We start from the raw sequence: 27,997 nt of genomic DNA on the forward strand, positions 1-27,997 counted from the left end.
TGTATGTCATCCAGTAGTAATAGCGAAACTGGCCAATGAAGCAATTGTCCTTAGAGGGGTATGAGCATTGACGTAATGCTGGTATGTAAATAAGGCCAATATTTTTTTTTGTTGTGTGACGATCGTACTGTGTGTTGTATACTTACCACACGCGATAAATAATACGATGAATGTACGAAAGAGGTCCGCCATATTGAGTAAAGGAGCCCAATTGCAGGGATCAACGAAAACAGAGAAAAAGACCTCGTCGACTTTATGGGCTCATAACTAGTGGATATACACATACATTTGTGACGCTTATATTAGAATGGTAATATGTTTCGTTCGGTGAAATAAAGCACTGGATTGCATTTTTCGTATTTCAACCAGGGCGTGATCCTGTGGAAAAAGACGACGTAAAATTTAGGGATTCGGGAACGTGGAGGTCAAGTCACGTGGTCCATTTCACTTCACCGATCCAATTTTGTTATTGTCTTTGAATCATCGTAAGAAACCTTTTGTTTTCAAAGCAGAGTCTGTATTATTAATGTGAATTAGTTTCCATCGATAGAAGCTTCTACAGGCTCGGTCTAAACATAAATTGAGGTGCATATTTTTAATAAAAGGAGCGTATTTTTGAAGGGATCATTATACCGCGGCAAAGTTTACAAAATTCGACAATCACGTGGTGCCTTGGTTGGCCGGGTCTGTCTGGAGGACTGAGGAGGGTGAAATGAAGATGACAAGATAGTGGAGGGTGGTGGATAAGATTGACAATTATAGAAGGAAGCTTCAATTTGAAGTTCCTTACAATTTTTTTTAGTGTGCAATAAGCAAACAATAATATGTGAAATTTATAAAAATATAATGAACCATTTATATTGTTGTTTATGTTTATATGTTTACATCCAAAAAGGCTACATTGAGGCTATGGTGCACTGCTGCAATGGCTCCGGCCCTTACTGATGCAGCAGCCCATCCTCGCAGTTGCAAACTGCCAGCCTCACCAATGAACCCAGAAAACAATAACAGTTTGCGGGCAAATCCGGGAAGTCCATCAGATCCAGCGATAGGTCTGGGTAGTGGAGGGAACATACTTTCTCGTACGCTAGAATTGGATACTGCTTCACAGATTATCAAAGGAGCCACGACTCTTGAGACATTTCACCATGTGGTCAATGGTAATGGAAAACAGAAGCACATAGTTTCTGACAAAAGACTCAAATTGAACGGTAAAAATGGTGGGAGCAAACTTATTTTGTCAAATGGTAATTCTCATCATCACACAATCTTAGAAAAAATATCAATAGATCTTACACCATTATCGAAAACGAGCATAAATTCAACTAGTTCCATGACTGGAACTAGCATGCTCAAGAAAATTGATCTACCAACAAATTTAAATGGACATTCAAACGGAAATTCAGCAACCATGCCGCCAGAGACAACTACAACGTTGACCAGATTGCGGGACACAAAAAAGGAAGATGATTTAGGGGAATTAGAAAGAGATATTTCTACTAATACAAGGATTTCAGACATTGATGTTGAAAATATTGACAGCGAAATGCCTGAAAATGCGCATGTAGAAGACAGTAGCCACATTCCAAACATTACAGGAGAACTTGAGGACCCAATTGAGAAACAATGTGATGCAAGTAAAGAAAAAGAAATGAAAGTTAATGCAAAGAGAACAGACTCATTGAAAAGGCAAAAGAAATTAGAACATCAGGCGATTGTCTTGAGGAAAAGAATTAGAAGAATACAATCACGCCAAATTAGTAGTCACGTTAAAAAACAGATAGGTGATGCTGTTGACCATGAGTATAAATTGTGCGAACTCCTAAAAGATCCAATTGAGGATGAAGTATCATCTGAAAGACTGGTAGAGGACAAAACATTAGAAGTAAGCCCAAAAGATACCAAAGTTAATTCAGGGTTTTTGCCAGGTGGTGGTAGTGAAAGTTCAGGGCGAACAGGCTGTGAGGGATCCCCTCATATAACCGAGGAATTTCTAAAAGCAAAAACTAGTGACATGCAGGTTGTTATAGGCAACCTGAATGCAAATCTTCAACACTTGGAGAATTCTATGGACTCTGATGCAACAGAAAGTAGTTCTGGTGGCGAAACAGATGATGAAGATGATGCGAGCAAGTCGTCGCTGAAGCTTCACAAAGTACCTTTGTGAGTATTTCGTCAATTCTAATTCTTACTTAAGATAATACGAATTAAAAATGTAAATATTAAAAAGAAATTATGATTACATGATTATGTTACAGTAATTGAGGAGTGAAAGTGAAATTAATTAAGATAACATTAACATGAACAAGGTCATTCAGTAGTGTAATATTTTTGGTGCCCGGTATCTACTGTAGTAATGATGCTTGATAAATCCCTATATTTTTGTTGAAAGTTAAATGTTCCATTTTATGCAAAGTCTTAAATTTGCTTGACATGTTTTCCTAATTATTTGAACTTCTGAATCATGAATTATTAATGAGAGTTAATTAATTTTTACCATTAGAACTTGTGAAAAAAGTGTCTACCTGCTAGCTATCCTCCAAAAAAGCAATACCCAAAAATGAAAAACATTGTTTTTTTATTTTGCCTTATATTAATAAATTTATATTGTGGTACACAAACATGAATAGAAGTGGCTTTAAAAAGGAATGAAGAGACGCCATTATGTAATCAGTGTTTGTTGTAATAGGTATGATAACAATATTGATTTTTTACTTATTTAAGTTCACATTGAAGAAAGATGTACAGTAATCCACCAGTGTACAAATAACATATCAGAGTTAACATTCTTGGTAATTAAAATGAAGATATTTACAGAATTATAAATATGGGAATAATACAGTATACAAAACTTGCATCTAGATTTATTTTGCTGTTAGGGATCACCTCTGATAGTTGAGTAATTTGCTTTGAACATAATAGCTACACCATGATCTTCATAAGCCTTAGCTATTCTGTGTAGTGTCTGTTTAAACTTGATACCCATATTGTTTAGTTCAATTGTGGGCAATTTGTAAATTAAGCATATGTGTAACATAGTTTGTAGTACAAAGAAAATATAGTCTGGGATTAAACATTTGACATGATCCCTTAGATTTTAGTTTTGAGGGTTTTTTGTGCAGTGTTCCTATCAGTATGATGGGAATCAGAGAGGTCAGCATAAAATGCCTAGCTATTTTATTAATTCTGATTTGGAAATTTGTTATTTTTTGAGAGGATTTTTTATCTTTTTTTTTGAAATAAGAAAAAAACATTTGTATTTAATTTCATTTAGTTTGCACACATTTTAACCAAGTTAGTTAATACTGTTATCATTTCATCATAGAATTTTTACAAGTGGTCAAATTCTGTGAGCTGAAATCCTTTTAAGTGGTCAGAAAAGAGGTTATGCTTAGTCATTATTTGGACATAATTGGTTAATGGCTTTATTTGAACACTTGCATTTTTGTAAAATTTATACAAGTTATTGATTAAAAACTATTTTTTTTCATATTATGGAATGACGCATAAAACTAGTGTTTTTGTGATTTTGAACTATTTTAATATTAGTCTTTAATGATTCAAAATGTATTTTCTTTTATTTCTTCTTGAGCTACAGTAGGCACTCACTGTGTTGTATAACCATCATGCAACGCATCCAACTCCCCTCTCTGTGAGCTCCAGACAACGCGACGTTTAATGATTGTCACTGGATCATTGTTAAAAATGATCTAAAAGTTGTGTACGCGCGTCATTGCTTTGCGTTTTCTATAGGATCGTGTTGGCTGAAAACCATCTTCGGGTAATAATGCTTTTGGATAATGCATTGAAACAGTAATGAAATTATGGGAATGATGATATAATTTCGGTTTAGTTAGCTTAACACTACCAGATGTTAGAATATTAATATTATAAAAAAGTTCCTATTGGTAATTTTTAAATCTGAATTTAGCATCGTTTATAAGTTCTGTATGGAAATTGTCAAATTTCTTTGTTGGAAACCAAAAACAGTTGTTCATAAGACATTGTTAACCAATAGGTGCTGGCTACAGTCCAAGTAAAATTCTTTGATACAAGAACTTCCTACTATGATTCTATTACCTAGTTTACAGTATTCAAGCATTCCCCCTAGACATTAGCATTCCCCCTAACATTGCTCAGTATGTTTCCAACACTGCCTTGTATAGTATAACCCCATCAGGGCTTCTTGATACTGTATGCAGCAGTTAAATTGTGTAAGGGTTCTTCTTGTATACTTAGTGCTAATCTTATAAGACAGGATGTTTACTATTAGGTTCAACTTTTGCTGGATCCATTTTAAACAAAAGCCACAGGATAATATCCTGTTGCTTACTAATTATAAATACTTTCTAAATTAACCAAATTAAAAAAAAAAATTATGAATAAATTTATGCTTCAAGTATCAAACTTAAAGTTGTTAGAAGGGAGTTTTAAACATGGTTTATTTGAAGTGTTGTCAATATACAGTGTATGGCATGTGTTTTCTTTGTGATTGGTCGACCCAAAGCTTCCGTTGAATTGCCAAGCCTCTACTTCTTCCTCTAACCTTCAGTGTGTGCTTCTTCATACACATTTTACAGTGTTAAGTGGGGATCATCTCAGCTAGTTGTGGTATGCATAGTTTTCACATCCATTAAGTATTGCATGACATCACTACAGAAAGAGGAGAAATTTTGCAGTAAAAATGGCAAATGAAATTAATTGTTAGTTTTACATCTGGGATTTGAAATTATAGTTTGGTGAGGTAATACTATTTCTTTAGTGGTAAACAGACGGAGTGGTAAATACTAAGAAATATTTTTTTTATAAAAGAAGTAAGATGAATGTTCATTAACGTATTTTGCCATTTATGTTTCCATTTATTGGGCTTTTCACAACAATCTTTCAGACCATCATTTTTGATTGTTTTTTGACAAAATCGCAAATGCTGTAGTAAATTTTTTTATGAGGCTCCAAAATGTGGTCTGTACAATATAGTAGAAACTGTTTTAGATGGTGATAATACTATTATTAATTTATAATTAATTTATTATTTGTAATTCAGCTTATATGCTGCGAATTGGTTTGTTGAAATAAAAGATAAGATAATCATAATGAATTAACAGTATTAAAAATACTACTGTACTGATTGATAGTGTGTACAGTAATAAAAGTAATTTAGATAGAAATTAAAAATAATATTGACCGCTAAATAGTTTAGTTCATTAAAGAGGCAGTTTATTTATCAAGTACTTGTTAAAGTGATTCGTAATCCTTAAAAGCACATGTGAATTAAATAATGAATGATTTTCCACAGTATAATTATAATAATATTTTGTAAATGTTTTAATATCTCTAGTTTCATCTATCTTATGTAAATGTATTTAATTGTAATTATGTTTATTTATATTGTTTGCTTCCAAGGTTATTGTAGTTTTGTTGAGTAAGGTTTGGCAAATGTTCTGTTTGTGGTTTTTACTGAGGTTGAAGCACTTGGCAGGATGCTACAGTACAGTACAGTATTTTGAATTTTGCTGGTATAGCAAGCACTGTATCAAGCATCCTTCATCAGATTGCTGTAAAATTGTTGTCATCAAAAAAGGTTTCTTATAGAAATGCTTTTCTTTGTGTGCTACTACTACTGTAAGCAGTTTAAATATTTTATTGAATGTTTGCCTACCTTAGCAGTGTCTTACCATACTTTATGTATTTTTTCAAAGCTTATTTAATTTATTAAAATGTCATAAGTTTGACTACTGCAGTGTCAAACACTGTGTGTGTTAAATAATTACAAAGTCTATTTTACTGGCTACCCTATAAATCAAATTTGATTGTCTTTAAGGTTAGGGTTAGGTGTACTGTAGCTACTAGTTATCATGAAAATTCTGTTATGGAAATGAAGGCATTCTAATGCCCTGCCCAATAAGTGTAGGTTCATACTGTAGTCTGAATTGTTTTACAATTAATTTGAATTAAACAATTGAGAATTCAAGTTCTGTATTCTTCCAATAAAAAAAAAATAGAGGCAAATCCCTAATTTTCTGTATTGGTATATTTTTTTTTATTTATAAGATATAATAAATTGCTGGTCTTTTTAAATGAGAAATTCAAAGTGTTATTTTAATTATTGGTTGAGTGTTTTTTCTTATATGTTTTAAGTGATAGTGTATCTTAATCAATTGCCTCAATAGAATAATAAGCCAAGCCAATCATTATTTTTAAAGCTTTAGAAACTGTTCAGATAAGAAATGAAAAATGCATTAAATGTGTACAGACGCATGCTCCAGCAGTGGAGCTGTAGCTTGTAGACTACTTGGGGCATTATTTGTCATATAAGTTGAGAGGCGAATCATTTGCTGTTAGATGAAAATGAAATAAACAAAATTATTGTTCAACAATAATCAGATGGAAAGTCCTAATTACAGTAATGGCTGAAAAAGATAACTAGTTACTGTAATGCATATTTCTACAGTATTCTTAACTATTTGGTGATTTGGCTGTAAATGGTTCATACAGTAATTGGGCATTTTCATGAAGAAATACAAAATATGCTAAATAAATATATTATTATTTATTTTATTTTATTTTATTTTGCTGTCATACATACCTGTAGTTACAACTTGTGTTTTTGTTTATCTTACATTTTGAGAAATTCACTTAAATGTATATTGCATGCCATATCCGACATTAATTAATACAAGTGAACTCGAATATGTTTGTTTAACTAATTAAACAAAGTTAAAAAACGTTGGTAACATTAATTTGTATTTACCGTACTTAACTAGTTACCAAATGAGTTTAGCTTGTTTAGCAGTATAGAAAAAAAAATTAACATTTGGAACTTTTCCTTAATTTTGAAAATTCTAAAATATACTTTTTAGTTCTCAACACATTCAATAGTATGTTAATACTTTTTAGATTATTCCATTTATTGCTAAGGGATATATGCTATTGCATGTCATATAATACCATGGTCTAGTCCTGTGGTAAAGGTATCTGGTAGTTTGCTTCTAGGGATAACAGCTGGTTAATATAAATTTAACTATGATGGGTGTGCAAAGGATTGTGGGAGAATTTTGTCATAACGTGGTATAATTGCCTGATTTTTGCATGGTTGAATTTGAAGATGTAAGTGGTTGTTCCAGTTATTAACAGCTCTGTTGTTCTGCTTGTAATGTTGTAGACAAAGGAATCATTAAATTCTCAACAAATTTCATACTTTGAATTTATCTGAAGTTACTACATGTATATATTTACTGTCTTACTACAATGTATCTTGAATTTTGTGTTACAAATTTATAGGGATTTTGGTAGGTTTCTTGGCTTGGTAAGGCCTACTCTACAATTTAGCACCTTGTCCTTAGTATTAGTGTAGTGAAGAAAAAAAAGTAATATAATTAAAGTATACATAATATGTTGTCAACAATATTTTATTGTTACAAATATATACCAGTTTACTTCAAAATTCACTTCACAAAAACTATACCAATTAAACAGAAAACAAATTATGATATGCACCCTAAAAATACTAGGGATTTACAATTGAATATTTTAATAATAGAACTTTAAAATAATTGTTAATAATGGTAGGTAAATCATGCTGGTAGTACTAATAGGAATTTAGTCCAAAGGGTTTTATATAAAAAACGTGTAATATTTAGCAAGTCAGATATTTATTTTTCTAGTTAAAAGCTTAATTGTAATAGCTTAAATCTAAAGTATGTACTTTAAGTACTTTATGAGAATGTTCTCTAGTTAAGGAGATTATTTAACTACAGTTATATGCTAATTTGGTTTGATGAGCTTAAAGCAAATAGTGGGGTCACATGCACAATTGTGATCTCTGCATTTATAGCCTTGGAGTATATGGGGTGTTCCGTAGTAATAGTATACACCATACACCTGTTTGCACAAAAGTTTTAATTAAATTATGACTTTGGACTCTCAAATTCATTAAATTTGAATAAGTTACTAATATTATCGTATTGTATTTTTTATACTACATAAACACCTACCGGTAAATATAAATTTTGTATATTTTAATAATTTTTATTATTTTAAATTCTCTAAAAAAAAAATATAATTGTATTATAAAAAAAAAACCATTAAAATTAAATAGTGTACGTTTAATCATAAATGATGAAAAATCATAACACTCAGTCTTGCATCATTTTAAGGAAATGATAAAAAAAATGTATTTGCACTAGTTTTTGTAATTCATTATGTTTTAATTTCGACCAGCTAAATTCATGGCCATGCATCATACACAGTATTTCAATTCTATACATTTAGATGTTACACCATAGAAATAAATTTCAAATTAGGATTGGTATAGAGGAACAGAAGCATTAGGAAAAGTAAAACAATTGTATTGTTACTTACAGTATCTAAGTTGTTGGCTTGAAAGATTTTGAAGATTTATTGAAAAAAATTTGCTATATTTATATTTATTTATTTATTTTAAAAATTTTATTTGTTAAATTGTCAGGGGCATAAATTGTCATTTTATGTTGTGCATTTATTTATATATATTGTTTTGTGTACTTTAGTTTAGATATTGTTGTACGGGTTACTGACTATTGACTGAGCTACTTTAAATATGAATGTACTCGCTCATGTGCAATGCCTACTCAAAGAGCCACTTTTTATGTACAGTAAGGGACAACCTCAACAATTCACTACTCTTCTGTGTAAAATGCTTCCTGCTCCCTATGTTGATTTTTAATGACCTCTTTTATCCATAATAATTTATATTACATTGAAAGTGTTATATAATATAAATGTAGCTGGTATAGTAACAAATAGTGCACATTATTTTGATTATGATGTCACCTGAAATTAATGCATTAGTAACTGCTAATTCAGTTGATTAATATACTATAGTACATCATAAAGAGAAACAATTTGCTGGCATTGAGTATTTGAGGAGTGCTTTGATGATTTTTGATTATGGTAGACTAATGTAGCTTCAATTTTTATAATGGGATTTCATCCAGATATGAAAGTAAGGTGATAAGGTTGCTTTGTATCATTAAGATCTGCACTCTCACCTTATTCAGATTAAATAGATGCAAATGCAATATTATAACATGTTATGTTAACCTAGTAAGCATAAAATAATGTTTAATTATAATAATACAAATATAAGTTGTCATCAAGAAATTAATACGGTAATAATAATGATGATTTACATTATAAGTACAGTATTCATGAACACTTTCATTCCTTGCATTGTTTTTTCTATTGGTTTGAAAGAGATGTTTAGTAAAATAGGAGCTTAATTGCATTGAAATAAGCTATATAATATTTGTTTGTTTTGCAGACATAAAAGATCAATATGGAGGTGGGCCAAAGCGAGATCAGCGATAGCCAGCCGGTGGACATGGTTACAAGCACAAGTGTCTGATTTAGAGTACCGTATCAGGCAGCAAAACGATATCCATCGGCAGATTCGCTCCACAAAAGGTGCTGTGACTCTCGGAGAACCACCTTCTGCTGAGGAAATTCTCCGCATAAAGACTGTAAACAACAGTTACAGGCCTGGAAAGAAACTTTCTCCAATTGAAGCAAAAATAGCCAAACTGGAGGGCAAAAATGAACTATCGCCTTCAAACATCTCAATGTTGTTATGTAATGTTGATAGACAAAGTGCAAAATTACAAAAATCTTTTCAGAACTGTGTTTCACCGACCTCAGGGTCACCCAACTCACACCATCATGCAACTAATGGTGGCGATAAAGTTCATCCTTCGCGTACCACTATAAATGGAGTTGTAGACGGAACAAAAACAAACATTGGCACACCTAGCAATCAGCATAAACGAATACGAATAGAGACAAATACGCCAAGTCCGTCCTCATTCTCGTTGCAAATACCAAATGAGGACAAATATTGTGCAAGGACGAGACCGGTGAAATACTACAGAAAAAGGCGGATTGTCAAATCTATTGGGATCCATTATTTGAGTCGGAAAGCTGCAAAACGATCAACGGTGAAATGCAGGTGTTGCCAACCGCAGATGCCATGTGTGATGTGTGGCGGACGGTATAATAATTTAAAGCCTCTTGATACAAACTTCACGCCTGAAAAAGAGAGGTTATCATTACTGGATTACTCATACCATCCTGTCTTGTCTTTTAAAAAAGGTAGGTGCTCATATCAGTGTTTATATTTGATATTTGTCCAATTTTTAACTTATTTAATTTAACATTAAATTATGCTGTTAGATGTTATTTTAGAATGTAGTCTTGTTTTCCTGCTGTGAAGCAATGAATGTGATCTTTTTATGTAGGCATTGAAGTAAGACATTTTATCTCATGGTCAAGGGTCATGGATTGAGATAAGGTTCATTTTAGTCATCAGGTGTTATCCACTTGAAGCATTGGTCTTTCTACTTCAAGGTTACCATTTCATGACCTAGTAGTAGTAAGGCCCTATAAAAAATATTAGTTTATCACCCTATCTGGGCAGAAAAGGTGATGAGGGAGGGAGGATTTTTTTAAAATTTTTTATTTTGCTAAAGCCAAATATTACCCTTGGGTTGTTTGCTGGTGCATTGATTTTCAAAGTAAAACATGATTTAGATAATGCAAACAATATCTACTAACTATTTAATAAAATAAATTAAAAAAATAAATAAATAAAATTTCAAAAAAAAAATTTCAAAAAATTTTTTTTCCCCCAGTACCATAGAAGGCATGCGCGCGAGGGTGATAAACTAATAATTTTTTTTATTGGGTCTAATGTAAAAAATTACTCTCAGCATTTACTTCTCAAGTGTATTCAATACTGGCCTACATAATATCCTTTGTAGTTTTTTGAGGGTAATTTATAGATATTCATTTTTAAAAAGTATGAATTTTCTTCTTCAGAAAGTTCAATAAACAAACTATCAATGCTACAGTAGTGTATACATTGGAAAGCATGAAGTAATTATAGTTGAACTTGCCTAAAATGCAAAAATGCCATTGAAATATTGTTTGACTTGGATAAAATTTGACTTGGATAAAATTTGACTTACAGGTTATTATGGAAAACACAACAATTTGGCATGTAAAATTATATCAACTACTTAAATTCGACTTAAACAAGTTTAACTGTATAGCTTGTTGTAAAACACCCATTTTTTGAATGTATAATTATGATAAATTTTACATATAAGCTGATCACAGCCTAGCATAGATTTTATGGCTATGAATTCAATTGTCTTCATATGGATGGATATCATACGTTGATGCAGCCGCAAGTGAGACGAGCTGTTGAACCATGGTTTATTGTTATAGATATTCTCCCACCTTTCACTATATCGATCACATAACTAATTATGAACAGCATTTTGGTTGGCAAGGACGTTGACTTGGCCATTTATTGAACCGTGCCTGTTCATTGCATTTTTTTGTTTATGTAAACAGAATTCTTGTGAAAATTATCAACTTGACAATTAATAACAAAAAAATGATGTAATAAATAGTTATAAAATTCTATCAGGTCATATTATAACTGACAAATAAAAAGTGTTTCACCCAAGCAGATAATTGATTATATAATAGCAATTACATAATAATTATATAATCACCGATGATGTGGATCTTTTTATCACTTTTTAGTAGAACAGTTTGGAGGTTTGACCATGTACTTGATTCCTAAGGCCTAATAAAAAAATTATTAGTTTATCACTGTCGCACACATGTCTTCGATAGTATTGAAAAAATATATATTTTTTGGGGGGGAAAAATAGATTTTTAAAATTTATTTATTTATTTTTTTAAAAACATTTTTTTCATTTTGTTAGTAAATACCGGTAGTTAATAATAATATTTATTTGGCAAAGTAAAAGTACAATCTTGCAGGAGCAAGGAATAGGCACGAGCCCAAGCAGTAAACTACCCTTGCTCCATCATCAAAATATACAGTAAAGGCAAAAGAAAAAAAGTTGGTAGATATTGTTTGTAATCTCAATCATGTTTTACTTTGAATATCACTGTTATAACCCAATGGTGATATTTGACTTTACTAAAGTAATACAGTAATAATAATACAGTAAATAATAAAAACACTTTGGAAAGTGTGTAAATTGATCTCTTGATATTTTGTAAGCCCATTGCTCATGTTATGACTGGTTATCAGGCCTATGCTAGGCCCATGCTTTGGAACAAGCATATAGTAAAGTTGTGTGGTGCTTTTGACTTTCCATTGTATTATTAATCATAGTTTTCTAGATCTACCACTAACACATAATAATTACCTACATTATGTAAAATTTTCACTGCCATCCTGCCACTGCAATACTGTAAAAACCCATCTAATGTGCCTTCAGTGTGCTCATTTCAAAGTTTTCACGTGATGGTACAGTAGTTTAGGAATATTTCCCAAATTAATTTAGTCACTGTATATGCTATTTCCTTTTTTCAGAATGCTTTTTAGGGATTGGAATTGAACAAAGGATGCTAACAGTGTTTTTTTCTGTACTATAAATGTCACTAAAATAAACCATGAAAATTTAATCTAGCATTTGTATACTTTTACTTGGAACTTCACAAGATTTGCCTTTCTTGCTAAGTGTAGAAATGGTTTTTTTTTTTTTGGCTTTTTTTTCCTGAATTTTATCTGCAACATGTCCCTTATTGCCAGAGACCTTTGTCTAAAATTAAATGGATGCACAGTAGTGTCGTTATTGTATGGAAGTCCCAAGGTAATAAGAAACATTATAAAGAAGTTTGATAAATTGGAGATAATAATATAATTTACATGTTACCAAGTTTAATTTGATGCTAAGAGAATGGTGATTTTAATGAAGATGACAACATTTATGTATTGACAATGATTACAGTATAATTATAGATGATTATCAGACAATGTGACATTCAAATTTTTCATGCATTAATCCAACTTTTGTGTAATAATTTCTACTAGTGTATGATACACAATGATAACAAACTAAACCAAAACCAAATTTTTTCCGAGCCACTATGGCTCATAGGGCTGGAGCTTATCCCCAGTTTCTGTAGTGTGAAGCGGATGAGAGTTGTACTCCCCCTGGATGGGACACGAGTCCATCGCAGGTTAGTCCCCAGCAGTTTGCTAGTACCCATTGATACAGCTGGGTGGACTGAAGCAATTTAGCTAAAGTGCCTTGCCCAAGGACACAAGCGAATCTGCACAGCGGAGACTCGAAACCCCGACCTTACGATTGAAAGTCCGAACCTCAACTGCTGCGGAAAACTGCCGCTATTAAACAGTAACAAACTAAAGTAATTGCTTATTATGGCGATAGGATTGTCATGTTGTAGAACATCGTATTTGAGGACAATAGTTAATAGTCTATTTTGTATATGAAAATTATTCTGGTATTATGAAGTCATCAAAATTTGAATAGGGAAATAAATGAAATTGCAAAAACAAACTGTAATGTAATTCAATTCAATAATTCAAGCATTGAATAATGCTAAAGTCTGATTCAACCATTTTATATTAACTAATAATCATGTAGTGTTATCTGATAGTTCATATTTCATACATCCTGTAGTATTTAAAGGATGGAGAAGGGGAAGGGTTCATTCCGTTGTCTGTCTTTAATACACATCTAGTTGTTTATAAGAGACAGGGCAAGGACGTTGACTTGGCCATTTATTGAACCGTGCCTGTTCATTGCATTTTTTTGTTTATGTAAACAGAATTCTTGTGAAAATTATCAACTTGACAATTAATAACAAAAAAATGATGTAATAAATAGTTATAAAATTCTATCAGGTCATATTATAACTGACAAATAAAAAGTGTTTCACCCAAGCAGATAATTGATTATATAATAGCAATTACATAATAATTATATAATCACCGATGATGTGGATCTTTTTATCACTTTTTAGTAGAACAGTTTGGAGGTTTGACCATGTACTTGATTCCTAAGGCCTAATAAAAAAATTATTAGTTTATCACTGTCGCACACATGTCTTCGATAGTATTGAAAAAATATATATTTTTTGGGGGGGAAAAATAGATTTTTAAAATTTATTTATTTATTTTTTTAAAAACATTTTTTTCATTTTGTTAGTAAATACCGGTAGTTAATAATAATATTTATTTGGCAAAGTAAAAGTACAATCTTGCAGGAGCAAGGAATAGGCACGAGCCCAAGCAGTAAACTACCCTTGCTCCATCATCAAAATATACAGTAAAGGCAAAAGAAAAAAAGTTGGTAGATATTTTTTGTAATCTCAATCATGTTTTACTTTGAATATCACTGTTATAACCCAATGGTGATATTTGACTTTACTAAAGTAATACAGTAATAATAATTAACACTTTGGAAAGTGTGTAAATTGATCTCTTGATATTTTGTAAGCCCATCGCTCATGTTATGACTGGTTATCAGGCCTATGCTAGGCCCATGCTTTGGAACAAGCATATAGTAAAGTTGTGTGGTGCTTTTGACTTTCCATTGTATTATTAATCATAGTTTTCTAGATCTACCACTAACACATAATAATTACCTACATTATGTCAAATTTTCACTGCCATCCTTCCACTGCAGTACTGTAAAAACCCATCTAATGTGCCTTCAGTGTGCTCATTTCAAAGTTTTCACGTGATGGTACAGTAGTTTAGGAATATTTCCCAAATTAATTTAGTCACTGTATATGCTATTTCCTTTGCAGAATGCTTTTTAGGGATTGGAATTGAACAAAGGATGCTAACAGTGTTTTTTTTCTGTACTATAAATGTCACTAAAATAAACCATGAAAATTTAATCTAGCATTTGTATACTTTTACTTGGAACTTCACAAGATTTGCCTTTCTTGCTAAGTGTAGAAATGGGTTTTTTTTTGTCTTTTTTTTCCTGAATTTTATCTGCAACATGTCCCTTATTGCCAGAGACCTTTGTCTAAAATTAAATGGAAGCACAGTAGTGTCGTTATTGTATGGAAGTCCAAGGTAGTAAGAAACATTATAAAGAAGTTTGATAAATTGGAGATAATAATATAATTTACATGTTACCAAGTTTAATTTGATGTAAGAGAATGGTGATTTTAATGAAGATGACAACATTTATGTATTGACAATGATTACAGTATAATTATAGATGATTATCAGACAATGTGACATTCAAATTTTTCATGCATTAATCTTACTTTTGTGTAATAATTTCCACTAGTGTATGATACACAATGATAACAAACTAAACCAAATCCTTTCCGAGCCACTGGGGCTCATAGGGCTGGAGCTTATCCCCAGTTTCTGTAGTGTGAAGCGGATGAGAGTTGTACTCCCCCTGGATGGGACACTAGTCCATCGCAGGTTAGTCCCCAGCAGTTTGCTGGTACCCATTGATACAGCTGGGTGGACTGAAGCAATGTAGCTAAAGTGCCTTGCCCAAGGACACAAGCGAATCTGCACAGCGGAGACTCGAAACCCCGACCTTACGATTGAAAGTCCGAACCTCAACTGCTGCGGAAAACTGCCGCTATTAAACAATAGCAAACTAAAATAATTGCTTATTATGGCGATAGGATTGTCATGTTGTAGAACATCGCATTTGAGGACAATAGTTAATAGTCTATTTTGTATATGAAAATTATTCTAGTATTATGAAGTCATCAAAATTTGAATAGGGAAATAAATAAAATTGCAAAAACAAACTGTAATATAATTCAATTCAATAATTCAAGCATTGAATGCTAAAGTCTGATTCAACCATAATATACAACCATTTTATATTAACTCATAATCATGTAGTGTTATCTGATAGTTCATATTTCATACATCCTGTAGTATTTAAAGGATGGAGAAGGGGAAGGTTTCATTCCGTCATGCTATGTTTACTGATTTTCTCAAAATTAAAGGCAACTTTATATCTTAATGAATTCAAAACAGGATGTGCAGAGTACATTTAATAATGGCCTCTTCCTGTTTGTATTTTTATAAAATGGTAATGATATTTTATTAAATATTTAAAATCTATTAATCTGTAAATAGATAGAAAAGATTCCTGTGTTTCTACAAAATGATAGTCATTTTGAGTGTTACTATTTAAAACCTAGACTTAGTAACAGTTGATTTTTATGATAATGTATTCCCAACAAAGATTATTATTAATGTCAGTGACAAGTAGATTTATATATATCGCATCTTATATCATTTATTTCACCAGTAAATCAACAAATAAACTATGGCTAACTGGCCGGGATTGCCCAAAATCAACACAGCATTACTCTCGCGGGGCTCTTCTGGCAGCACATACAGTACAAAAATTTAACATAATACATTTGAGTATATTAAAATATATATAAATATAAAAATAAACCATTAATTTAAATAATTTCATTAAAAAATTTAAAAGTTACTAAAGTTAATTACTTACAATATATACGGTTTGTTGATATCGGTCAGTTTTTTTAGACTTCATTAAGGTGAATTCAAATTAATTAAAAATTTAATTTATAAAAAATAAGATCCTATATTTATGAATGCAGTGAAAACTTTTTGTAATATGTCAATTTTATATTACTAGGTTTTGAAGTTATTATATTTTGAAAGTTATTTTGGTAAATAATATATTTTAAATGGAATACATGTATTCAATATACACTACTTGTGTTGGTGAATTCGGTTATACCAAGTTTTCGCATCAAAGTTACAGTAAGTTGCAGGTATCAAAATTTGTTTACTATTTCAATCTTGATTACAGTAGCTTGATAATAATGACGTATGTTTTGGCTGTACCACCAATTTATACAAATTAAATTAACAAAGGAGTGGCAAAATTAATGTGTAATAAGTAATTTAGTTAATTTAGTAGAAATTAATCAGAACGGCAAGTTGATTGTGGGTTATAAAATGTTATTTTATTTTAAACATTGGATTTGAAAGTGAAATTTAAATACTGATTAGTTGTAATCAATAATGATGTATTGCATAGAAAGTTACATTTTCATGCTTTTTTTTAGCTACGATACTGATGATCTTAAAAATAATTTGAATCTAACTGTATTATCTCAAATACCTTTCTGATACATGGATTTGTAAGTCATATGTCGCAGGTTGAAATAATTTACACCCAAGGCCAAACAAAAATAAAAACGTGTTTCTTGTTTTGGTCTTCTTCTTTTAAGGGATGAGGAGACCTCAATTAACTATATTTTATGTATAAGGGGAAGAGAAACATGTTTTTTTTTTTCTTTATTTGGTATGTAGTTACACACATCCAATGTTCATTTGATTTATTTTGCATTCAAAGTCGCATGTTAAATTAAAATGATGAAAAAATACATATAATAAAGTATGAATGAATAAACAGTACAAAATTTGAAATAATTATTTGATTGTCTGGAAAACCTGTTAAATAGTGTTTATACACCAGACTTATTTCTAATTGGGTCTAGAAGCCAGGGGAATTAATGAACAAAAAAGAATATTTATATATACAGCAGCCAAGGTTTGGTAAATATAGAAATAATTAACAAACAAGTTTTTGATATGAAAAATTTCTAGATTTTTTTATTTTTAAAAATTAAAAAAATAATATAAAAACATAAAATTAAAAAAAACAATAAACATTCTAAAAGTTTTCTCTTAAACAAGCATTGGTCTGCAATTTTAACATTCTGTGTATATTGCACTCATGTTTCATTTTTGGGTCTACTGCCCTTGCGGGTGTCAACACTTGGCTATCATTTGAAAATATACTTGTGAGAATAAATCCGGTAAGGTGAATGATGGGATATAGAGTAATAAGCAGAGATTTGTCTCGATCTGGGCCAAGTTTTACCTTCTTTTTAGATTGGTGTCCCAATTTTTTAGTCCATTTTTTTAACATATATGTTTTTTTAATTTTTTATTTCATCTCAACAATTTGAACTTCAAATGCGTTGGTTTACAGTGTAGATTTTCTTTTTGTTTGTGTCAATTGAGTGATGGTTTATTGTTTTGTTTGAATTATAGATGTTCCAGCCACAATACGATTAGAAAATTTACTGAGCAATGGCGATTGGCATCGAAGATCTTCCAGCAAAGCACAAAGTCGGAAGTATGTACATTTTTAGATTTTTTTTCAGTTTGTGAAAAATTTGTATTGCAGTGTACAGGAACATTGGGAATCTTTTTTTCTCTATTCGAACAGTTTTATTTTGAATAAAAACAAAAAAGATCAATTTTAGACTTGTTTTGATAATAAAAAATCACTGATTCAGTCCAAAATGTTCATTGTTAAAATTGTCATACCTCTTCCCACTCTCAGGTGTTGCAGTTTAAAGCCAAAGTGTATTTTTTTAGTTTAATTTTTTTAATATTGCAAAATCAAATAACTTTGATATCGGCATTCAACAACTTTTAGAATAGTTTACATGCAAGATAAATTCTGGGATATTATTCAAATTTGCTCTTTTAAAAGGATAACATAGTTTATTCCCATGAGAGACAGATTGAAACAATTCCATGCTTGGCTGATTTTTATTAATGATAAATTTACTACAACATTCCTTAAATTGATATACGATTCATGGATCTATACAAAGAATATAGTAGTGTATGTATCTTCAGCATAGAATAAACATTACTCCGAATAATAATCTTTGCTTGTGCGAAGGAAAATATTTTCTTGTACTGTTTAATTGAAAGCTAAGCTTTTCAGACATTGCATATTTTGTTTGAATTTATTTACACAAAGTAAACAAATTTATTTTAAAAATCAAAATCAAATACATATTAAAAATCTTGAAAGTGCTTTTCCCACACTTTCACCCTATAGCCACTAAAACAGATAAGATTACTTTTTATTGTCCAGATAATCAGAAATTCCATTTTCTTTCGCAGTACGTGACATTACTGTTTATTCCAAAAAACAACTGCTAATAGAAATATTCAAGATAAAGATGCGGATGATTCTAATATTATCAAATGTCTCTAAGATCAGTAATTGTCTAAGATGAAAAATTTGTCTGAAAACCATTTTAAATGGATAACATAATATATTTATACCATTTTGATATAATATTCTATTAGTAATAATTATATTTATTTTATTTTGAAATTGTCAAATGGCAAAGTATTGCAATGTAGAGCTCATTAATGTTCTATGAGTGTAAAAAACCACATAGCATTTGGTGTGGGTAGCAAATGGCAGTAAAAGAAAGAAAAGGAACCACAATGCTGAAATGCAGCATCTATACAATATTTGCATACTTTAGAATATCCATCTAGTCTGATCAATGTTAAGTTTAACTCGGCAGTATGCACATATCCCAAATTAAATACCAGTAGAACTTGCCTAAGTCGAATCTAAAATGGCATTCAAATTAGAATTGTTTGACTTAGATAAAATTTGATTTACACATCGTTAATTAATGGAAAAGAACAGTTTGGCATGTAAAATAAGATCATCTTAGAAATTATTTGAGTTAGTCAAAAGCCTGGTTCTCACGAGAGCCCTAGTAACCGTTAGCACCTGCGTGAGAACGCCTGATCAGTTAGCGGTATCCGGATACGCTAACGGTTAGCAAGTGCTATCGGTTAGCAAGTTGAGGGCGTTTCTATCATCAACCAATCACACGTATGCCTTTACAATTTCCAGTTTCTTAATGGCCAGTGATTCGATCATCATATTGTTGGTATCCGAATCGTGATTTTCTCACATGGACGCACAACAGCTAACGGTTAGCAGAATCCGGATCCTGCTAACCGTTAGCTGCCGCGTGAGAACATAGCCAGAGTCGACTTAGGCAAGTTTGACTGTAGAATATAAAAAGTTGATTAAGCTTAAAAGGTAATAGATCCTGCTTGTGCTTTACTTATTTAAATATATATTTTCATTGTTAATTTTGTATATTTAAATAAGTTTATTATCTTATAAGTGTAAATATAAAAGAATTAGTTGCATAAAATATACTACTCTTTGCATAGACCCTTGAATTATCTGAAAGTCAGATTAAGAATTATATTTAAGTAGAAGTTGAAAACCAGTTTTTATCATCGTAAATTATAAATAAATTCTGCCCCCTTGACTGACCACCAGTGATTTACTCCAGGAATCTTGACAGGAGGCTCTAAGCAGTCCCTTGGTTTCATCTAGCTCTACCAGTTGATTTGATCTCAATAAGCACTTGGCTTATAGCTTATAGGAAATTAAGAATATTTTTTTCTGTATTAAAAAAATATCCTATATCAAGATTACCATATTTAACTTAATGGACAGAAAAAAATTTGTGCAGTCAGTGTTTTTGAAGTACAGTATAATTTTTAATTGTTTTTAATTACAAAAAAAAAATATCAATTTACGATGATACAATCCCTGTAATCACATTATTTAACAGATTCCAGTTGATTGATTGACGTCAGTATCACTTCAGTGATATTAATTACTGCTGCACCTAAAGCCTTCAATGCTAAATAGGCTTAATACTTTTAACACTAGAGGGCTCACTTCATTATTTACAGTCCAATATTTCATTGTCAATTAGGATCAAGATCAAATACAGACAATTTTACAGGGTCTTCATCAGACTCCTATAGTTCATTTATTTTGTGTGCACATGCAAAATGTGATAAAAAGAAGGCATAAATTTAGACAGGTCTGATGCTGAATATAGAAATTAATTGGGCGGCCACTTCAACATTTATCAAGATGCTGCTCACAGACTATATAAAATGGTTTTATTATTTTATTATTGTACATCTTTTTTAATCATTTGTTTTGTTTTATTCTACTGTAGGAAATCCAGATTGTCAAGTAGAGATAAGAAGGCGAAGCGTAAATTGTCGAAAAATTCATCCTATCTGTTTGCATCAAGTAAGTAAAAAAAAAGCATTTTAAGTTTTGAGCCAGGGAAGAGCATGCTTTGGTGAAACTATCCAAATTTAACTGCAGTAACATGCTTTGGGAGACTTATCAAAATTCATTGTTTACAGTTTTTCCAATTATTTGCTTAGAAAACATTATATGGGAAAACATTATTCTGAAGAACATCATGTTAAAATTCATACAATTAATATTTTTTGTTATATAATTTTATTGAAAATAATATTTTTTCAAAAGTATTGTTCTGCTATATATACTTTTTAATTTTCATTTACACTCTAAGTAAATGTTAAATTATATGTACTATATATCTAAATTTTTAATAAGGCTTTTTCCTAACATGCAAGTAAGTATTTTATTAATTTAGTGTATTTTACCATTTATTATCTGTCATTTTTTTGTCAATTTTTTTATTGTTTTATGTATGTTTTGTAAATATCATGAGTCCAATATTGCACGAGCTGGAACTTCTAAATTTCTTACAGAATTAAGAGATTTAAGGCAGCATAAAAAAGAAAAAGAGAAGATGCTGGCATGTTCTTTACCTAATTTTCCAACTAAAGGTATCAATATCGCTCTGAAGTATTTTACTAACCATGTCTCCAATTAATAAGTTTTGAGTTTAATCTACTACTATAACATCTCTTGTGAATCATTACTGACTAATGCTATACACCTTTCTTAATTGTCAAGAAGCATAAGCCTGGAATATGCAATTTTTGCTTAAAACTGAACAATGGTCCACACATAAGTTCTTGTTATTGCTTCCACCTTAATTCTTAAGACCTAGTAAATTAATGTTTCTTCCTCAATCTTTTCACCCTCTTTAATAATAACAATGAAAATTATCTGTTTAAGGGAAAACGCTCATGGCGCCCATCCACAAGAAGTGAAATTATGACAGAAAAATTAAAATTTATGAAACCAGAAAACAGTTATATTACAGTCTTTGATGTTGCTGAATATTATTGACATTATTTAGCTGCAACTTACACTAATCACTAACTTTTTTCCCTCATATTAGCCATCTTTGCTGTGAAATGTTTATCTTTCTGTCTGTTGGGCTTTTTTTTTTTTTTTGATTTTTCTGTTTTATTTATTTATTCGTATCCAATAATATTTTCAGTGTGATACAGCTTGGTAATAGCTGCTACCGAGAATTTGTGTCAATTATATTCTAGTCAGTGTTTCATCTAATTATTTCTCAATTTTCTTAGTTATTTAGCTTTGACAGAAATAAAACGGTGGAGTTTATATTATTTTTTTTCCATCAGAACTCCGCGAACTGAAGCAACTGAAAAAGGAAAGCAAGATGTTATCTCGATCGCATTCGCAACCTGTGACTCCGAAAGGCTCACTGGATTTATCTCGCCAATGCCGAATGGATATCAAGAAAAAACGTGCGGCACAGCTAGCTATAGGTGCGTACTTGTTACTTGCATAGCGCCTTTCTTTTCAGTTACGAAGCGTACTAAGGGATGGTCACATTAGTGAGTTGTGCTTTAGTAGTTAAAATGCGTGTTTGCCTTCCACTGACAGGGTCGTTTCTATAAATAACCAAATTATGCTTTTATAATATAAAACCAACTTGACTCCCTAAAAAAAATAAGAGACACAGTTTATGGAGCAGCTGCTGTAGTGCCAGATGAGGCCTACAGTTTGGAATCGTATTTAGAGGTGTTTACACAGGCGACACTGTTCCCCCACATTGAACCTGTAATGTTTGGCAACTTAAGTCATACTTTTTGTCAGTTATTGTTATGTTAACTCCTGGGTTGTCAAACGTTTGATTGCTGAATAAAAGGGGTATTAATATTTTCTTCATCCATTCACTGAAATGCCCTAATAAATTATTTCTTTACTAAATGTGAAATGAAGCTGTTGTGACTTCTAATTTATAGAATTTTATAATCATTAATTTTATTTTACTCTGTTTTAGCTGCTTTGAAGAAAAGAGCACGTAGTCTTTCACTGCCGGACATAAACTGTAAAACACCATCTGGTGCAAGTACACCAACACTCGAAGGACAGGGGTTCAACACATTATTGACTTCTGTGCCACCGCATACTCTCAATTCGATGAGGCGAAAATGTGCTTCCAGTGATGCATATGATATTGATAACATTGTCATCCCTTATTCAATCTTGTCTTCAACACGGGTTGAGAAACTGAACTACAAGGAGATTGTGACACCTAAGTGGAGAATGGTTACTGATGAGGAAGTCTTGAAGAGGAACTTATTGCTACAAGAATCAGCAGAGGACCAGCCAGATGAGGTATGATAGGGGGTTGGTAATTACTAGAGGGGAGAGTTGCTGCATTTCTTCATGATTTACAAGTGGTTTACTAAGAACCCTTTGCTGACAAAAAAATAAATGTGCAAACTAAAACAGTAATATTATTTATCTTAACTGGCAAAGATAATTTTCTTTTATATTTTTCGTTGAAAGCAAATGGAGTTCGATTTATGTGGCAGTATATTGAAAACCCATAAATTCGCCACTAAAAGGATGTCCATGAGTGTATTTTACTAAATATCTAAATACATTTAATTGGTGATACGCTTCCGTGAGCGTATCACCTTTGTCTTCGTTCGGATTTTTCTTCTTTATTTATTTATTGGTGATACGCTTCCGTGAGCGTATCACCTTTGTTTTCATTCGGATTTTTCTTTATTTATTTATTGGTGATACGCTTCCGTGAGCATGTTTTAGGTCATTTTGAGAATTTCATCTGAATTAAAAAAAACTTTTTCCATTAATCTCCTCATTTATTAACATATTTATTTAAGCGTATCTTTCTTATTGTGAGTCAATCGTTTCTCATCTTCCGAGTAAGTTATAGCTGAGACAATTCTCTTTCGGAATCATGTCCTTCATTTTCATTTTGATGACGTCATCATGGTCAAAATGAATGATTTTTGGACCTCTTCATCTTCAATTATTGAGAAATAATATATTAATATATTGGACATACCAACAGAGGGCGGCAGACTATTTCAACGCTATCAGACTGATTATATAGTTCATATGAAGGGAAAATTTGTATTGTTACGACGAACAGGTATCAAAATTGTGCGTAGATAACGTCACACGTGACTGGCAACCTTAAAACGCTTGTTATGACTATTTCAGATGAAGCCAAATGTTTGTTGAAGTTGGCATGTGCGTAGCTCGCAGCAATTTTGAGATATCGTGCGAACAGAAATGGGGAAAAAGAAAGAAGAATAAGAAAAAGAAGACTAGATTTGAACTCGTCACTGAGGACGAGTTAGGTGATCCGCCCGACTTGACTCAGAAGTGTGCTGAAAATGACTTGAAACATGCTTTAAATTACTGCACCTAAAAGGTGATATTTAGAATGTTAAAAACCTTAACGCACACGTACGCGCACAGGAAGACGTGCACAGGAAGATGCGTGCGCAAACTATAATCAAATATCACCTTTTAAATACAGTAATTTAAAGCACGTTTCAGGTCAGTATCAGTACGCTTCTGAGGTCGGTGTCCGGCAGATCACCTAACTCGTCCTTAGTGACGAAAACATAATATTCATAAATTGAAGACCCATGGCAAATGCAGGCTGGAATTGGGTCCTAACACAATATAAAATTGGTAAATTGGTATGCATTTGACTCTAACGCCAACTTACATCCACAAGATCAGGCATATTATCAATGAAAAAATTTGTTTAAATCGGTTTTCTTCGATATTCTTTTGATTACATGGTGGTTATTATGTGACACGCTACCAGCGGCAAAGATTTCTAATAGTTCAACTTTATTAACATTACTTAAACCCTCATTCTACATGTTCACTACATAACGAATCCCAACAAACGGCAGCAGGGTGGATTACAACCCGAAAGACACAAGTGTACTACATATCAAGATTAAACTTTGTGTGCAATGCCGTCCGCACGTGTCATGGCGTACGCACATTTTCACGCGCACAGCACTTTTTGAAATTGAAAATTAAGTTTTTTTGCATATCATGATTTCCTGACACTCAATTCACAGTTCCATTCTCTCTCAGCCATTTTAGTGCAAAAGCAATGCCATACATGCGCATCAAATATACGAATTCGTCCACTTGAGTCGACATACTGACATTGTATTAACAAATTTCCATGTCTTGTTAAATGCCTTTTTTTATTCTGATACCAAAAGTCTCCATGTTCAATCGTTCAAAAATCCTCAAAATAACTATCATCAGTCCCAGCGTATCACCGAATTCGTCTATGACAAATTCCGAATCTAGTTACTGTTATTCTTCATACATTGCCATTCTAGTGTTTTAGTGATTTATTTAAATTTATTATTTCACATGTCTAAATATTGATTAAATTACTGTTGTTTATGTTACAGGATGACCAGCAAAATATTGAAGCCATCAAACTTCGGCATAGCAAATCAGAAGTCATGGAGAAGTCACTGTATATGGTAGCTTTGACAGATCATTCACACAGCAACATGAGAAGAAGTCATTCAAGAAGATCACGTACAAATAGTGCCACAACACCAGATCCAAACTCACCAGATTTGATTATGAGTGAAACACAAATGTCAGACAATCTCAATGCTTCAAGCTCAGCCATATCGCTACCAGCAAGTGCATCTGTTACACCATCACAGTCGCCAGTCACTGTTCAGGACAGCAGTGTCTTGGAGAGGAATCCGGAGAAGCGTCGCATTTCAAACAATAGCGAAAGCGCTGTACAGTTCGAAGAGGAGTTCCCTATGGTAGATCCATGGCCATTAAGAACTTTCCCACTTACAGAAGAAGAAACAAAAGATTTGGAAGCAGACACCTCAATATTCCATTTGGAACCAGATTTTTACAAATCCAGTGGGACTTCTACTCCCAAAAGCAGTGTTACCCTGAGTAGAGCACAATCACCACGCTCAGACTTAAGTTCAGAACCCGAGGATCTTAATGAGGACCCGAATGATCCGGAATGGACAATTGTCATGAAACAAAAAAAAGTTGAGGTTACTCCTAAGGGTTCAATCGTTCTTAAACTTGCAAGAAGATGAAAACAAAAAGTTGATGAAGAGGATAAAATTGCCGGATGAGGTGGCTTTTGAAGAGCAAGTCATCTGCAGGAGTGATTTATCAACCGTTGGATATCCTCCTGAAAGTGCAAGCCAGTACTGTATCTACCAGTAACGCTTCAGAGAGAAGCTTTTCGATGCATGGACAACTTGCAAAAAGATATGCAAGCTCAAGAAACGATGAATGCCAGTTAGTGGTGGCACCCTCTAGAATAGTTAGCACATAAGTTCTAGATTTTATTGAAAGTGGTAGGAGAAAATGCATGTGATGAGAGTGTACAGGAGAATGTGATAAGTAACTTTACTGCAGCCTTTGTCAATTGTTCTGCATCTTGCTATCTTGTTTTCTTTGAGTAAAAAATCCCCAAAAAACAGTTCCTGAATGTATTCGGAATCAGATATTCTGATACAAATCATAGCTTTTTCCTTGCTGGTAATTGGTATGTGCTTGCCCGGGTGTGGAATATGATGTTATTGTAGCTATTTGGTCTCCAACATACAGGCCTAGTCTTCCTCACAGTTACTATTGTCTACTTACTTACTGATTGCAAAGAAATGCAAGGAGGTTTTAAGAATGGTGAAGTAGATAGCTTGTAGATAACGTTTACTTTGCACTGATGTTGCCTCGCGCTGAAACATAACAAAATTTTGAGTAATAGATTCACATTGATTTGTTTTTTTTTGTTTTTGTTTTTTGTTTTTGTTTTTTTTTTCTTCCTTTGATCTGTATGTGTTACATTAACACAACAAGTATTTTGCCTTTACTGTGGTTATCAGATATAATGGTTTTCGTCAGTCATCAGCAAAGCGAAAGAATTGAAAAAAAAAAAGTAGGAAAAACAAAATCCAAAAACATGCATGTCAGACTGTATTTTCTTTTATTCTTTGTTATGAACAAAGATAGACTTGATGTCTATCAGTACTTGTGCACTGTGTGTATAGATTATATAAATATATATGAATATATATTTACAGAGCATAAAATACTATAATTTGATATCTAAAATCTCTTTACTTGATTGTATGGTGGTTGTAAGATTTGATTGTACTGATAACGTCTTTTTTTTTTTTTCAAAATTGCTTACCAATAGATTTTATGATAATGAAAACAAATTCAATAACATGCGCAAATCTAACAAAAATATACTATTTGAAAAAAAAATCTTTATACATGATATGAAAGTTAATAATAATACTAAAGATATATTTGTGTTCACCTTTGTTTTGTAGTTTACTACATTATGAGATATTTGTAGATATTTGATTTGTATCAATTTACTTTTTGTAGATGATCAAGTACTGTGACATGGTATTTTAAAAAGTTATACTGTATCTACATTATCTGTTTGTCAGTAGATTTTCATTAGATCTATTCATTCTTATTCTTGTCAGCTCTTCAAGTAATTAGCTTTGGATATATTAAAACATACAGCGAATAACATGGTCAACAGTAAAGTTAAATCTTGTATATAATGCTTCTACCAATCATTATCAAGGGTATATTGCAAGATATTGTGGTTACAGACAGCTTGGCTGTTTTGCAAGTTATTGCAAGTACAGGTGGCTAGGTTGCTTTGTATCAATAAACCAAGCTCTTGTGGGTAAAGACTATAGGTTATTCTGTCTATAGCAACATATTTTTGGTCCAGACAGTTAGGTTGTTCTGTATGTGTATTTAGCCAAGTGTTATGGGTACAGACACAACTAAGGCAGTATGTTTAATAACAGTTTGTCTTGGCTTTTCCATAAAATTTTTAAAAATAAAAAAAGAATTGATGTTAAGATAATGAATACAGATTAGGTACAAACTCTGTAGGATGTTTTGCTTCGGTTTTTGAATACCTGTAATAATTTGAATGTATCCTTTAAATGCCAATTGGAGACATTAATTTTGATCATGCATCTGCTATTTTGCATACCAAGAAATTGGTTAGAGCATTGTACATATGACATTTTTTCGTAGATTGTTCAGTTGGTTTGTTATCTTTGTAGTGAGTAGATGCTAAGGTACATAACAAAAAAAATTACTACTGTACTATCGTTATTGATTGTATTTATTTGGTACTGTTTCCATAAACAACCTTCTATAGAACAAGCGGCTGTGAGGCGTTTAAAGATGATAATTATTTACAAATAAATGTCCCACGTATGTGAACAAGTTTTGAAAATAAT

General features: G+C 31.8%; 1 protein-coding gene across 3 annotated transcripts; it reads left to right on the forward strand.

The window, feature by feature from the left end:
- Window positions 1-118: 118 nt before the first annotated feature.
- LOC117110819 (KAT8 regulatory NSL complex subunit 1-like) lies at window positions 119-27,996 on the forward strand. 3 transcript variants are annotated; one of them, XM_033253646.1, is made up of 9 exons: window positions 119-485; window positions 896-2,163; window positions 9,302-10,125; window positions 17,921-18,005; window positions 20,686-20,762; window positions 21,257-21,334; window positions 22,046-22,192; window positions 22,711-23,048; window positions 25,139-27,996. In XM_033253646.1, exons 2-9 carry the CDS (start codon window positions 926-928, stop codon window positions 25,805-25,807), a joined length of 3,456 nt encoding a protein of 1,151 aa, XP_033109537.1. In that variant the 5' UTR covers window positions 119-485; window positions 896-925; the 3' UTR covers window positions 25,808-27,996. The 3 variants fall into 3 exon arrangements, with proteins under 3 accessions (XP_033109537.1, XP_033109536.1, XP_033109538.1); XM_033253645.1 differs by having other exon boundaries at window positions 119-2,163; XM_033253647.1 differs by lacking the exon at window positions 21,257-21,334 and having other exon boundaries at window positions 120-2,163.
- Window position 27,997: the final 1 nt, after the last annotated feature.

Source organism: Anneissia japonica, unplaced genomic scaffold, assembly GCF_011630105.1.
Source record: "Anneissia japonica isolate Jap-2015-1 unplaced genomic scaffold, ASM1163010v1 scaffold2756_len2360902_cov194, whole genome shotgun sequence".
In the NCBI taxonomy this organism is placed as follows: Eukaryota; Metazoa; Echinodermata; class Crinoidea; order Comatulida; family Comatulidae; genus Anneissia; species Anneissia japonica.